The sequence below is a fragment of the Rhizoctonia solani genome, chromosome 4 (genome assembly GCF_016906535.1).
Source record: "Rhizoctonia solani chromosome 4, complete sequence".
Taxonomy (NCBI): Eukaryota; Fungi; Basidiomycota; class Agaricomycetes; order Cantharellales; family Ceratobasidiaceae; genus Rhizoctonia; species Rhizoctonia solani.
The window spans coordinates 2300577-2315363 of NC_057373.1; the positions used below are offsets into that span (position 1 = coordinate 2300577).

A 14787-nucleotide genomic window follows, 5' to 3' on the forward strand; every position below is an offset into this window, starting at 1 on the left:
TCTCCTCTCTTTTTCTCTCACTGTCCCAAATACTATTTTTTTATTGAGTAATACATATTTATATTTATTTAGAGACTCCTTATAAAGTTAATTAGTCATCTATTTAATTGCTATGTACACTGTACATGCTATATACAATGTTTTGTGTCTATGTTGGATCCTCCCAGCTGTCAGGCTGGCTCAGTGCTTAAGCTGTCCCAGACCCTAGTCAGCTGTCCTAGATGTCTGTAAGGATGCCAAGGGGGTTGGTGCTTGCAGCTGCAGCGTACAACAGATAAGCTGCTTAAGGCAACAAAGGACCTAACTATGGTGGTGACCAACTGTACTATGGCATTGAGATTGCTTAAGGCAATGAGCTACTACCTAAGTACAATGATAAAGCTGCTTAAGGTGGTGAGCTAGTGTCTATCTAAGTGATTACTGGACCTAAGGCCCTTGTACAGCGTTGGGATGCAACAAGAGGTAATCAACCTGGTGTCATAACCCATATCTGGAGGGGTTATTACCATATATATCCACTGTCAAAGATATATATAGTATATATGATGCACAGTGATATATTAATAATATAAGTTGCTGGGGGACGTTGCACTCCCCCCGCCCCCCTAGCCGCGGGCCAATGTTAATGGAGCCCGCGGGCAAGGTCTGAATAATATATTATTATAGAAGAGATTATGTCATCCCCCCCCCCACCTCAAATCCGTAGTAGTTTAGTATAGTATTTGATAAAGGACTGGAGGGGGGGAGGTCATGTGACCTGGACTTAGAGAATATCACTAAGTCCAGCCATGTCAACCATAAGTCTCTTATATGTGGGATCCTGGGGTTTCTGAGTGCATAAGTGCGAGTATATGCGTGTTTCCGGTGGCCGTAGTGTGTACCATGAGTGCCCTGGTATGTGAATAGAGGGCACAATAGGGGTGTGGCTCATGACATTGCCCCCCCTTTTGCGCCTCTTTAGGGGACTTGAAGAGGTGCATATCTGTTAGAGTGAGACACACTCATATAAGCAGATTTCCTCTTTATTGTCTTCTTTTTCTTTCCTGGGGTTTTGATTTCAGGAGGTAGAGGCCCATTAGGGAACTCCTTTTTGAATCTCTCCATGATCTCAGGCAGTTGGGCAATCTTTTCAGCTCTCTCCATGGTATCCTCTAGCTCATCATATCCTTTCCATCTGACTTGATATCTCAGCCCTTCTTTGTCCTGTCTCCATGCCACAATCTTTTCCACTTCATACTCCTCTTCTCCTTCCTCTGTTATGATGGGGGGAGGTTTCACTTGTCTTCTGTGGAAGTCAGTGTCCTCTTTGAAGGGAGCCAGGAGATTGAGATGGAACACATTGTGGATTTTTATGGTGTTAGGAAGGTCTAGTCTGTAAGCATGGGATGAGATCTTTTCAATGATAGTGAAGGGTCCAGCTTTCTTGTTGTCCAGCTTCTTTGCAGGTCTCTTTGTTTGGATATTGGTGGTCATTAGCCACACCTTATCTCCTACTTTGTATTCCTGTCTGGGTGCCTTTTCCTTTGCTTTGTGGAACTCCATGGAGGCCTTGACTTCATCCCAGATTAGTTCCATCTGTTTGGTCATGTCTTCTGCATGTGGTACATTGGAGGTGGTAGGTGCAATATTCCATCTTGGGTGCATTCCATACACTGTCTCAAAGGCTGATTTGCCAGTTGTAGAGTTGACTTGATTGTTGTGACAGAACTCAGCTATAGGTAGCCACTTTGCCCAATCATCTTGTGCATAGTTGCAGTAGCTGCGCAAGAATCCCTCCAACCATTGGTTTGTTCTTTCTGCCAGGCCATCTGTCTCAGGGTGATAGGCAGTAGAGTATAGAGGTTTTATTCCCAATTTCTCATATAAGGCCCTTTGGAATTCATTGTTGAATACTCTGCCTCTATCTGAGATTGTTGTCCTAGGGGTACCATGCAGTTTCCATACTTCCTTGATAAAGATTTCAGCCATTTCCTTAGCATTGGTTTTTTCTATACAAGGAATGAAATGGGCCTGCTTTGAAAAGCGGTCTATTACCACTAGAATACTGTCATATCCATTGGATAGTGGAAGTTTGACTATCATGTCATAGGCAATATCCTCCCAGGGCCTGCTTGGAATAGGTAGTGGTCTTATGGGGACTGTATGTTTGTGGCCTTTACTCCTTTGACAGTTTTCACATGATTCCACATATCTGTTTACTTGGGCTTTCATTCCTGGCCAATAGTAATCTCTTGACAGGAGTTCCAAAGTACGTGCTTGCCCTTGATGGCCAGCAATGGGGGAGTCATGGTACTGTTCTAGGAGTTCAAGTCTGATAGCCTTGCTGTCTGGTACAAAAATTCTCTCCTCATACCATAGGAGTTCTTCTTTCCATTGGTATTTAGTAAATTGTTTTGCTACACTAGGAGGAAGTTCTTCCTTGTGTTTGACAGTGGCAATCAGTGTTTGAATTGACTCATCTTCATCCTGAGCCTCTCTGATCTGAGAAATAATGTCTGTTGTTACCTCTGCCTTCATTACCAGGAAGTGTTTAGGATCAATCATTATCTGTTCCTTGTTGGGAATGTCTAAGTGATCAGGTCTTCTTGATAGGGCATCAGGCTTTTCAGACATCTTTCCAGGTCTGTAGACAATGTTGAAGTTGAAGGGTGCCAGGATTTGGTACCACCTTGCATGTCGCCTGTTGAAGGTGTGAGCTGTCTTCCAGTATTCCAGGTTTTTGTGATCAGTGTAGACTGTGATGGGCTCAGTTGTGCCTTCCAGGAAAAGTCTCCAATGTTCCAGGGAAGTAATGATGGCTAGTAGCTCCTTGTCATGTGTGTCATAGTTGGTCTGGGCATCATCAAAGCTCTTTGATAGGAAGGCAATAGGGTGTAGGTAGCCATCAGTGTGTCTTTGGCTAAGGACAGCACCCATAGCTACTCCAGAGGCATCAGTTTCTAAGAAGTAAGGTTTCTGGGCATCAGGGTGAATAAGTACTGGGTCCTTTCCAATTTCCTCCTTGACTCTATCAAAGGCTTGCTGTTCAGCTTCACCCCACTTCCACTTTACTTACTGCCTGGTAAGTAGAGTTAGGGGTTTTACAATAGTGCTGAAGTCCTTGATAAAGCGTCTGTAGAAGTTGGCAAATCCTATGAAAGACTGCAGTTGCTTGACAGTCTTAGGTTCCTTCCATTCCTGTACTGCCTTAATCTTTTCTTTCTCCATGGAGATACCTTCTGGGGTAATCACAATGCCAATATAGGTCACTTCAGTGGTGTAGAATAGGCACTTTGCAAGTTTCAGGTATAGGTTGTTGTCCCTGATTCTTCTAAGTACTTCCCTGAGATGTTTGGTGTGTTCTTCTCTATTCCTAGAGTAGATCAGTATATCATCTAAGTAGATAATTACTGACACATCAATCATGTCATGGAAAATATGATTCATCAACCTCTGGAAGATTCGAGGGGCATTTCTCAAGCCAAAGGGCATCACACGATACTGAAAGAGACCATCCTTTGTCCTGAAAGCAGTTTTCCATTCCTCTCCTGCCTTGATCCTGATGTTATTGTATCCTGACTTCAGATCAAGTTTGGAGAAAATCTTGGCATCCTTGACCTTTTCTAGAAGGTCAGACTGCAAGGGCATGGGGAATTGATCTGTGATGGTGATGTCATTGATCTTCCTATAGTCCACTACTAGTCTCAGTCCCCCATCAGCTTTCCTCACAAAGAAGCATGGGGAAGCAATAGGAGAGTGACTTGGTTCAATTTTCCCATCCAATAGTTCCTTTTCCATATATTCCTTCATGGCTTTGGACTCTGCTGGAGACATGGGATAGGCTTTAGCAGGTTTTGGAAGTTCACTCCCTTCCTTGAAGTTAATGGAGCAGTCAAAGGATCTGTGTTGAGGGAGTTGTTTAAAGAGCTCTTCAGAGAATACATCTTGGAAGTCTTCTATCTCAGAAGGGAGTTCCAGTATCTCTGCCAGTTTTCCTTTCATAGGTTCCTCATCCTTATAGCTTAATGAGAAATCCCTCCAGCAGATGGTAGGGTTGGCTTCTCTTAGCCAGGAGAGACCTAGGATAAGTGGAGTATCTCCTAGTGGCATAGCATAAAAGGTCTGTCTGAAAGTTCTTCCTTCAATGATAAGGTTTAAGATGGCCTTATATCGAATTTTTTCTTCTACTTCTTTCCCATCAATGGCTATGACTGTCCTAGGGGAGTGGAGTTCAATCAGAGGAATCTTGAGGTTCCTAGCAAAGGTAATATCCATGAAGTTTTGTGAAGAGCCAGAGTCAATAAGTGTTTTAATAGGGTCCATGATTCCCTCAATGGAAGTGTAAGTGGATAGAGTATCATTTGTTCCTTTCATAATATACACTTCATCACTATCCTCTGAGGGTTCTAGGGGAGTCTCTGACATGGTTACAGAGGCCCTTGGTAATTTTTTGACTCTATGGATTCACAATCCTCCTCTATCCTTTTCTCTGTCCCTCTCTTTCCCAGTACTGGGTCAGGTTTGTAGAATTTCTCAGGGCATTGTTTTAGCCTGTGAGTCTTGCTCCCACATTTTTGGCATTCACCTGCTTGGCTTCTCCTCAGAAAAGTCTCTGCAGGGAACCTCTCTGTAGGTCTATAGTTGTTGGTCTTTCCTTTCTTTAGGATACTAGGTGGTGTAGTAGTGTCCTTGATTGAAGCAGCCTGTTGAAGAATGTCATCAGTCCTGATGGCTACTTCAATGATTTGCTCTAAAGAGTAGTTGTCAATTTCAGGAGTAGTGATCTTCATGCAAATCAATTCTGACTGCAGGTTGATCTTGAGTCCCTTTTTGAAGGTGTCAATGAGAGCTTTCTCATCCCAATCAAGATCTTCCTTTAAAATTCGGAATTGGCTGGCATAAATTTGTGCTGATCCAGTTTGTTTTAGGCTATTGATTTCCCTAATAGCCCTATCCCTTTTGGATGGATCACTGAAGTTGAGTAGGAATGCTGCTTTGAATGCATTCCAGGAGGTAAGGTACTCATGAGGTTCATCACTGAGATGTTTCTGCATCAGGGGACTGGCCCATTTGACTGGTTCACCTTCTCCCATATTGGTTAAGGTGGCCCTGATCTTTCTCTCATCAGTGAAGGTACCAGGATACTCTTTGAAATACATTTCCATCTTCATGATGAATGTTTCAGCTTCAGTACCTCTTTTTCCATTGAAGGCATTTGGCTGTTTAAGTCTGGCTTCTTTTGGAATGGAAGTTCTTCTGGCTGGAGAGGACTGTCTTTGTCTAGAGAGATGAAGACTATCACCATCTTCTTCCTCACTGTTGCTTTCAGTCTCAGTTCCTTCTGGCTCTGGTTCTTTAGGTAGTCCTATCTTCCTGTCTACCTCCAAAATTGCTTCCAAAAGTCTTTCCTCCATGGTAGCTATCCTAGATTGTACATCCTGAAAGAGTTGAGGCAATGCATCCACCTTGTCTTGTAGATCCTCTACTTGATTTGCCAGGTGGTTATGGGCTGTTTGAGCTGCTCTTTGCTCCTCAGAGACTTCACCTAATTTCCTTCTTATATAGTTGGTCTGCAGGTTGAGGTCTGCTACATCTCTGCCTACTTGTCTCAGGGCAGCTGCACTTTCAGAGCTATTAGCATGTATGTATTTGATAGGGCCCATCTTCAAGGCAATGTCATCTTTGATATCATTGATGGCACTGCTGATGGCTGCTTCTACCCTGATTTGAGGCATCACCTGATGGCTCTTGGCCTCATAGTCAGCTATAGCAGCCCTGGATAAAGGTAACCCCTGCATAGGTATCTGGGGTTGTGGTTGGTGTGCAATTAATGCTGCTGGCTGGTGACCCAGTGTTGGTTCCCCCAGCCTTTGGTCAAGCTCTACAGGGCTTGTTCTCCTACTAGATGTAATGGATGCAGGAATGCTCTGTAGGGCTGTTTCCTGATACCCCATATTGGAAGTGCTTCTTGTTCTGGCTTGTCTTATGGTGGTACCAGTAAGGTTGTGTCTCCTAAGAGTGGTATCCCCTTCCTGGGCAGTAATGTCTTCTATAGTGACAGAAGATCTGTTGGAAGGCTGGTTATGAGTGACTGGTAGTGTAGGAGGTGTATCCTGCACTACTATGGGTTCTAAGGTAGAAGTGTCAGTAATCATAATGCTAGGGTTTTCTACTGTACTATCATCCTCAATCACAGTAGTTTCATCCTCAGAGCCAGGCATTGATCCTGGCATGACAGATGGTCCCCTTGCTGTATAGGTAGGAGAAGAGGCTCTAGAGGTTCCTACAGATGAGGTTCCTGAGATTCCCCTCCTTCTTGCTGGTCCTTCATCAAAGGTTGATGTCGTAGACACACTCGATACCACGGAATTTATTCCGATTTTCTCAAATTTAAACGAACTCAAACGGACGATATTTTCGATCACGTGACATCGGCGCTTATATCATACGCTAAGCGCCGAGCCACGTCCCTATCCGCACTTACCTCAGCACACGTAGCCACCTCCACCTGATGACATCACCATGACACGTCAGTGACACGTATGCATGAGTAAGGCCAACTGCGGAGCGGGGTTCTTATTGGTTATGGTATTGCATATTATGTATTGGTAAATAGACTACCTCTGTAATATATAAGGAGGCCAACCGACCATGGTAACACCCAGGTCGATTACCTCTTGTCGCATCCCCTAACTGTACGAGGACTTTAGGTCCAGTAACTCACTTAGACTACTCAGTTCCACGTCGCCTTAAGCGGCTTCTGCACTGTACTTAGGTAGCTCATCATTGCCCTTACAGGCTTCGTCACCGTAGTATAGTTGGTCGTCGTCGTAGGTAGCTTGCTTGTTGCCTTAAGCAACACTTACTAGTTACACCCGGCCGCAAGCGCCAACCGCCTCGACGTCCTTACAGACGTCTAGGACACTAGGTAATCGACCTTACGTTGGTTGCAAACCGTTTTGTACACCCACCACTAAGAACCAACCACCGAGAAGAGTACCAGTACTAGCACGACCGAAATCACGTGATCAGGGCCACCTTGCGGGAAAGAATAATCAAAATTCCCCCACCCCCACGTAGTAGGAAATTGCTATAAGGCTGAATACTCCTATCGCCCGCTTACCCCGGTTGCTGCACCCTCTACCTGCGACCTTAGACAGTCAATCCACCCGCTTGCAGAACACCTACTCCACATCACGCCTGCTCACGGCTGTTGATTGGTTGAAAGGACTGTCCAACGCTAGGTCGGCTGAGACAAAGGTTTAGCGTTCGAGTAGTAAAGCACTCATAAGTCCTGACATAGGCACCCTTGGCTGTACAGCCCCCACCATTCCCCACTCGCCCACCATTACCTCGCGCACTCCCACCCGCTCATCGTCTCGGGCATCTTCCCACGCTGGCCGATCCTATCCGCCCACACATTCCATGGCAACCCGTTCCCGGCCGCCCTCTCGTGCCCGCTCCCCAATCAATCAAGGAGAGCTGGGACCCCACCTTCCGGCAACCCCCTATGACGAACTCGGGGAAGTCTCCCTTGAGCGAATCACAAGGCTCCTCCTCGGCCTCCTTGGCCAGGTTGAGAACCTTGAACGGAAGGTTGAAGAAGTCCGAGAAGCAGGAGTCAAGGCCCGAACCAACCTCGAAAACATCTCCCAGGCGGTCGATGTTGTCAAGGATGGGCTTAAAAGCCTCCAGCTCCACGGGCCCCGCACCCCCAAAGACACCAAACCCCCGGTCGTGGAAGCAACGCCACGCCCCTTACCCAAAGCCGACCCTATTGGATCGACTAGTCGGGTGTCCTTCTGGGCTGAACCATCCAAGGCCCCCATTGTCTTTGCCCAGCCCACACCGGTCCGAGCACCACCCCCGCGAGTCCCTTCTCCCCCTATCTCTCCGCGTCTCCAATCCCCCATTGGAGCATCTGCCCCTCCACCTCCGGCTCCAGTCGCCGCCTATCCCGCTCCGGTCAAGGTTGACCACCCCGACGCCTACACAGGCAAAATAGGGAGCAAAGCAAAGCAATGGCTGACCCGGATGTTGGCCTGGACCCGCCTTAACTCGCGGATGTTCCCCTCCGATCAAGAGGTCCTATCATTCCTCTTGATGAACATGAAGGACACCGCCGGGGCTTGGGCCCACCCTCACCTCGACCAGCTTGGATCACATTGGGCTATCATTCAAACGGTCGAAGGTTTCAAGTTGGAATTCCTGGCAGCATTCGGCGACCCTGATGCCACAAGGGCCGCCGAGCAGAAAATTACAACACTCACCCAGTCCGGCACCTGCGCGGACTACATTACTAAGTTCAGAACCCTTGCTATGGAACTGGACTGGAACGACGCGGCCCTTAGAGGCCAGTTCGCCCGTGGCCTCCATTGGGAGGTCAGCCGCCAAATCGCAACCCGCGAACACCGCCCCTGTACTCTCCTCGAGCTGCAAAATGCAGCACTCGTCATTGACAATGCTCTCTGGGAAGAGCAAGCTAGCCATCCGCCAAAGGATAATAAGTCTAGCCGACCATCCAACCCCGCAAGGGGGACGAGTACCGGCCAATCAAGTTCCGGTTCAAAGAAACTATCCGACGACCCCAACTTCGTGTCGGAAGAGGAACGCAATCGCCGCTGTGCCGCAGGCGCCTGCATCAAGTGCGGCAAGATGGGCCATAAATTCGCGGAATGCCGCACGGGCTGGAAGGCCACCCCTATTGAGGAAAAGGGGAAGGCGAAGGAATCCGCCAAAATTGGCAAAGACTCTGAGTCCCAAGCGGGAAAAGAGTAAGGGTACCTGCTGCCGCGCGCAAGGACCCCAAGGACTCTGGTTTTGCTTTGGAATTATGTAATATATCATCCTCTCATAGAAATCAACCCCTTTTCACTATTCCAATCAAACCAGACAAAGCGGAACACTTAGAAGTCCTGATTGACTCAGGCGCCACATCCTCTTTCATGAACCCTCGCACCGCGGAATCACTCCGCCTCCCACTCATTGACCTTCCCACCCCACGTACCGTTACTATGCTCGATGGGTCGAGCCCCCAGGCTGGCAAGATCTGGAAGAAGGCTAATCTTACCTTCACCCTTGATGGCAAACGAATGACTGAGACCTTCCTAATCTGCAACACAGGGTCCCACACCGCCATCCTAGGGTTAAAGTGGTTAGATGCCCACAACCCGGAGATTGATTGGAATCAGCGAACCCTCTCCTTCCCTCACGCGCCACCAGAACAAGTTGCCATTGCCGAGGAAGAAGAAGCTGACAAAACCCCTCTTGAAGGAGTACCCTCCAAGTACCATCAATACGCCAAGGTATTTGGAGAGGAAGAATTCAACAAGCTTCCCCCTCACCGGCACTATGACATTGGTATTGAACTTACGGAAGAAGGCCCGCTCAACTCTCCTTTGTATAGCATGACCGATGCCGAGTCCGCCACGTTGAAAGACTGGCTCAGGGACGAGCTCAAAGCTGGGAAGATCCGTCCCAGTAAATCATCAATCAGCTCCCCGGTTATGTTTGTACCCAAGAAGGATGGCTCCCGCCGCCTTGTAGTAGACTACCGACGCCTCAACAACCGGACTAAGAAGAATGTCTACCCACTACCCCGTCCAGATGACCTCATGGCCCAGCTCCGTGGCGCCAAGGTCTTCACCAAACTAGACCTGAGATGGGGTTACAACAACGTCCGGGTAAAAGAAGGTGACGAGTGGAAAACGGCTTTCCGCACTAAGTACGGCCTATACGAGTCCCTGGTCATGACATTTGGTTTGACAAACGCCCCTGCCGCCTTTCAACACTTCATGAACGAATTGTTCAAAGACCTCCTGGATGTATGCGTCATCATCTACCTTGACGACATCCTAATCTACTCAAAGGATGACGCAACCCATACTCAGCACGTCCATGAGGTCCTACGGCGCTTAATGGAAAACCAATTGTTCTGCAAGGCATCCAAGTGCACGTTCCACGTCACATCGGTGGAATACCTAGGAATAATCGTATCGGACAAGGGTTTCAGCCTGGATAAGCTCAAAATCCAGGCAGTCCAAGAGTGGCCCACGCCCACTAAGGTTAAAGAAGTCCAATCATTCCTAGGGTTCGCCAACTTCCTCTGCCGGTTCGTCGCCAATTTCAGTCACATTGCCAGGCCGTTGCACAATTTGGTAAAAAAGGACACTCCATGGAAATGGGATACCAAGGAACAGGAGGCCTTTCAGGCCCTTAAGGACGCCATCACCAATGCCCCGGTTCTCTGCCACGCCAACCCAACAAAGCCTTACTTCCTGGAAACAGACGCATCAGGAGCAGCCCTGGGGTCCATACTCAGTCAGCAACAGGAAGACGGCCGCCTACACCCCTTAGGGTTCCTTTCGGAATCATTCAAAGGTGCCGAACAAAACTATGACACCCACGATAAGGAACTCTTGGCAATCATAAGGTCGTTTGAATACTGGCGTATCTTCCTGGAGGGGACCCTACATCCCATCACCGTCTTCACAGATCACCGGAACTTGGAATACTGGAAAGAGTCCCGCACCTTCAACCGTCGTCATGCCAGGTGGCACTTACTCCTTGCCGGTTACAACTTCCAGATTGTCTATTGTCCAGGAAAACAGTCCGGCAAACCTGATGCTCTGTCCCGCAGATCCGACCATGCCGATATTCCTCCTGCAAACCAGACAATGCTGCCCGACCCCGTATTTGCTAACGTAGCCCTGGTAACTCCCGAAAAGGAACTCCAACGTCAAATAGAATCTGCCCTAGACCAAGACGAATCACTGGAGGAGATACTACAATTCCTCCAGAACGAGTCAAAGGCGCCCCCCTCAATCAAGCGGGCGTTCAAGGATTATCAGATGGAAGCCGGGTTACTATTCTATCAAGGTCGCATTGTGGTCCCAGACGTCGGAACGCTAAGGACTGATCTACTTCGTATCTTCCACGATAGTCCCTTGGCAGGGCACCCAGGAAGGCAACGCACTCTGGAGCTGCTCTTGCAAAACTACTATTGGCCTGGCATTTGTGCAGACACCTACTGGCACGTTGATTCTTGCGAAACATGCCAACGAATCCAAAAACCAAAATATGCGTCCATTCCCCCTCAACCATTGGAATTACCATCACGGCCTTGGCAACATGTGTCCTATGACATGATAGTGGACCTACCCAAGGACGGAAGCAATGACTCCATTTTGGTCATTGTGGATAGTTTTACTAAATACGTAATCCTGGTCGAATGCTCCAAGAAACTCAAGGCCCCGGAATTGGCAGACCTGTTTTTACGACACGTGTGGAAACGTTATGGCATGCCCGAAAAGACGGTATCGGACCAAGGGAGGGTGTTCAACAATAAATTCCTAAGGGCCCTGTACCAGCGCCTGGGAATAGACCCCCACTTCTCTTCAGCCTACCACCCACAAAGCGATGGACAAACTGAGCGCGTAAACCCTACGGTCGAACACTTCTTACAGGCTTATTCAGGGATCAACCAGAAGGACTGGGTAAAATGGTTACCAATGGCGGAGTTTGCCTATAACAACGCGATTCATAGCGCCACAGGAAAAACTCCGTTTAAGGCACTTTACGGTTGGGAACCTGTACTCACACCAAGCAACATCCTGACAGACGTCCCTGAAGCAGACGATCTAGCCACTCAGATGGAAGCACAATGGCGGGAAGTAGAAGCAGCACTTCGGCAGTCAAAAACACGTATGACAGCCGGAGAAACAGGAGAACCCCCAATCTTTGAAATCGGTGAAGAAGCCTGGCTAGACGCCAAAAATGTGAAGCTAAAGACCCTGAGTCCCAAGCTAACAGAACAACGGCTAGGCCCTTTTAAAATAACCGAGAAAATCTCCGACCGCGCATACCGCCTGGAGCTTCCGCCGTCCATGAGGATCCACGACGTCTTTTATGTAGGACTGTTATCCAAGGTCAAACGTGACAAAAACCAAGCCTTTGAGAACCGCCCCCCACCTGTTACTGTGGATGGGGAAGAGGAATACGAGGTGGAAGGAATAACCGACGCGGAAGAACGAAATGGAAAATGGTTCTTTAGGGTGAAATGGAAGGGCTACAGATCAGAAGAAAACACATGGGAACCCCGGGAAAACCTAAAAAACGCGGGTAAAATTTTGAAGAAGTACAAGGAAGAAATGAAGAAGAAGGCCCTCGGCGCTGCCAAGGCCCTTAGAGGGGGGGCAGTGTCGTAGACACACTCGATACCACGGAATTTATTCCGATTTTCTCAAATTTAAACGAACTCAAACGGACGATATTTTCGATCACGTGACATTGGCGCTTATATCATACGCTAAGCGCCGAGCCACGTCCCTATCTGCACTTACCTCAGCACACGTAGCCACCTCCACCTGATGACATCACCATGACACGTCAGTGACACGTATGCATGAGTAAGGCCAACTGCGGAGCGGGGTTCTTATTGGTTATGGTATTGCATATTATGTATTGGTAAATAGACTACCTCTGTAATATATAAGGAGGCCAACCGACCATGGTAACACCCAGGTCGATTACCTCTTGTCGCATCCCCTAACTGTACAAGGACTTTAGGTCCAGTAACTCACTTAGACTACTCAGTTCCACGTCGCCTTAAGCGGCTTCTGCACTGTACTTAGGTAGCTCATCATTGCCCTTACAGGCTTTGTCACCGTAGTATAGTTGGTCGTCGTCGTAGGTAGCTTGCTCGTTGCCTTAAGCAACACTTACTAGTTACACCTGGCCGCAAGCGCCAACCGCCTCGACGTCCTTACAGACGTCTAGGACAGTTGAAGATCGACTGGTTCTACTAGGGTTTCTTCTAATATCTGTACCCCCTGTGGCACTGTCAGGTTCAGGAGTGGCAGACATGTGTTTTAAGAAGTGGTTCTTTAAGATAAGGCTATCTTAATTGATAATCAATGATACCTCAGTATCTTCTTCAAATAGAATACTCCAAGAGCTTCTATTGATCAGAGCAAAATAGCGCAACCCACAAAGAGGTCTTTAGCTGATTGCAAGTAAAGTAATGGACACCTAGGGTCCAGGTGATGAGAAGACTCTGATAGTACTTCTTATCACAAATCAGATATAAGAGTCAGTGGAGACCCTTTGTTGACAGTTGTTGATAGTTGAATTTGAAATTAATCACTCAGTTGCTCTTTTTTAGGTGTAGCAGCACCTGCTTGTCCCTATAGGTTGTAAGACAAGGGAAAACAAGCTGGCTTTCTAAGCAGCTTGTTCCACCCCTATATATACCTGGGCATCACTTGGGTCTATATACATATTTCAAATGGGAGCACAGCCTCTTGGAGCCGTAGCACAGCCTCAAGAAGCAGTATGAGTCAAAGAACCATGTGGCAGTGCTTGATTAGCCAATCAAATGCCAAGAAATATACCGGTGAGGTGAGGTCTTGGCGGAGTTGGTTCTATTTTTAGCACATGATCACGTGGAACACTGCTTAAGTATGACTCATACTCTTGGCATGCACAGCCACAATATAAGTATGACTCATCCAATTTCCATATATGGTAATCCTATTCCCCAATCCGGCCCGGTTTTACCCGGAGATCAAGCACAGCCATCATCATGTGATTGTGGCAGTGCAGGTAGTACTTGATGACTAAGCATTTGTCATTATGCTTGGTCATAGTTGATTTGTCATTCATGAGTTGGTCATGTGACCTGGTTGCTGACTAAGCATTTGTCATCCTGCTTAGTCATACTTGATTTGTTATCAATGAGTTGATCATGTGATCTGGTTGCTGACTCATCAGAGTTCAGCTGACTAAGCTTAGTCATCCATCCATTTCATCTTCTTTCCTAATTTGGAAAGGGGATTGCCATTTTTGGTAAGTCTAGGTTGCTTAGTCTCTATTGTCTTGAAAGTCTTCTTCAAGTTATGTCTCTTTCCTAATTAGGAAGGTGAGTTACCATAAATGGTAATCTGACGTCGTGTTGTTGGGACAATATGTTGTGCATCAGTGATGTAGGGGCATTAGTCATCCCTACATCCCCTATAGGCAGTACATATACACATATATATGTATATATATACTGGGTATAGGTAAGCAGCTTGTTTTCAATGTCATAACCCATATCTGGAGGGGTTATTACCATATATATCCACTGTCAAAGATATATATAGTATATATGATGCACAGTGATATATTAATAATATAAGTCGCTGGGGGACGTTGCACTCCCCCGCCTGTTATGGAACAGGATAAAATAGTAAAGAACGGCAAAGCAAACATGATTTGGCCTTGAAATTAGTGTAGACAAACACTTGTAAAGTACATAGAAATATTCCTTGAATTTTTCTGTTATTTCTACTATTTTTAATCATGTAAATACTCGAGGTATTAAGGGAGAAACAGTCCCTTGAAGGGAAGACTTAATAACTTGAGTCTAACTGGCTATTCTTAAAGCACAGCTTGTTTCAGCCTTTTCCTAGAGTGTCTTAGTGAGGGGAAGGATATTCTTAGAACTGGAGGCTAACTCTTATAAGGCATGGCTTTATGAGATAGGCTCTCACTTAACATCTCATCTCTTTTCATCTTGTCATGTATCTTACCCTACTGTATATAGTAATCACAGGCCTCTAAGGGTATAAATAGCCCCTTGAACTGGCCTTTTGAATGCATCACATTTTACCATACTCTCTCAGCCTGTGTGACTCTTAAGAACTTCTATTGATCTCTTTAAGTATCATACATAGTAAATTTGCCTAAAGCTCTTAAGTTCGGCGCATATAGCCTCTAGGACGGTCCCAACCTATACAGGGAACCTAGAACCAGCTTAAGTGCGACCCT

General features: G+C 46.9%; 3 protein-coding genes across 3 annotated transcripts; 1 reads left to right on the forward strand and 2 right to left on the reverse strand.

Annotated features, from left to right (window-relative positions):
• Positions 1-957: 957 nt before the first annotated feature.
• Positions 958-4404, reverse strand: RhiXN_00769 (Retrotransposable element Tf2 protein; the record flags this gene model as incomplete). The annotated part of the gene is made up of 3 exons (XM_043320588.1): positions 958-3007; positions 3056-3352; positions 3395-4404. 3 exons carry the CDS (start codon positions 4402-4404, stop codon positions 958-960), a joined length of 3357 nt encoding a protein of 1118 aa, XP_043179600.1.
• A 121-nt stretch (positions 4405-4525) lies between these two features.
• On the reverse strand, positions 4526-6212 carry RhiXN_00770 (Retrotransposon-derived protein PEG10; the record flags this gene model as incomplete). Its single annotated transcript, XM_043320589.1, has 3 exons — positions 4526-4530; positions 4565-6109; positions 6158-6212. The coding sequence occupies 3 exons, from the start codon at positions 6210-6212 to the stop codon at positions 4526-4528; spliced, it is 1605 nt and encodes a 534-aa protein (XP_043179601.1).
• A 1192-nt stretch (positions 6213-7404) lies between these two features.
• Positions 7405-12185, forward strand: RhiXN_00771 (Retrotransposable element Tf2 protein; the record flags this gene model as incomplete). The annotated part of the gene is made up of 2 exons (XM_043320590.1): positions 7405-8753; positions 8837-12185. 2 exons carry the CDS (start codon positions 7405-7407, stop codon positions 12183-12185), a joined length of 4698 nt encoding a protein of 1565 aa, XP_043179602.1.
• Positions 12186-14787: the final 2602 nt, after the last annotated feature.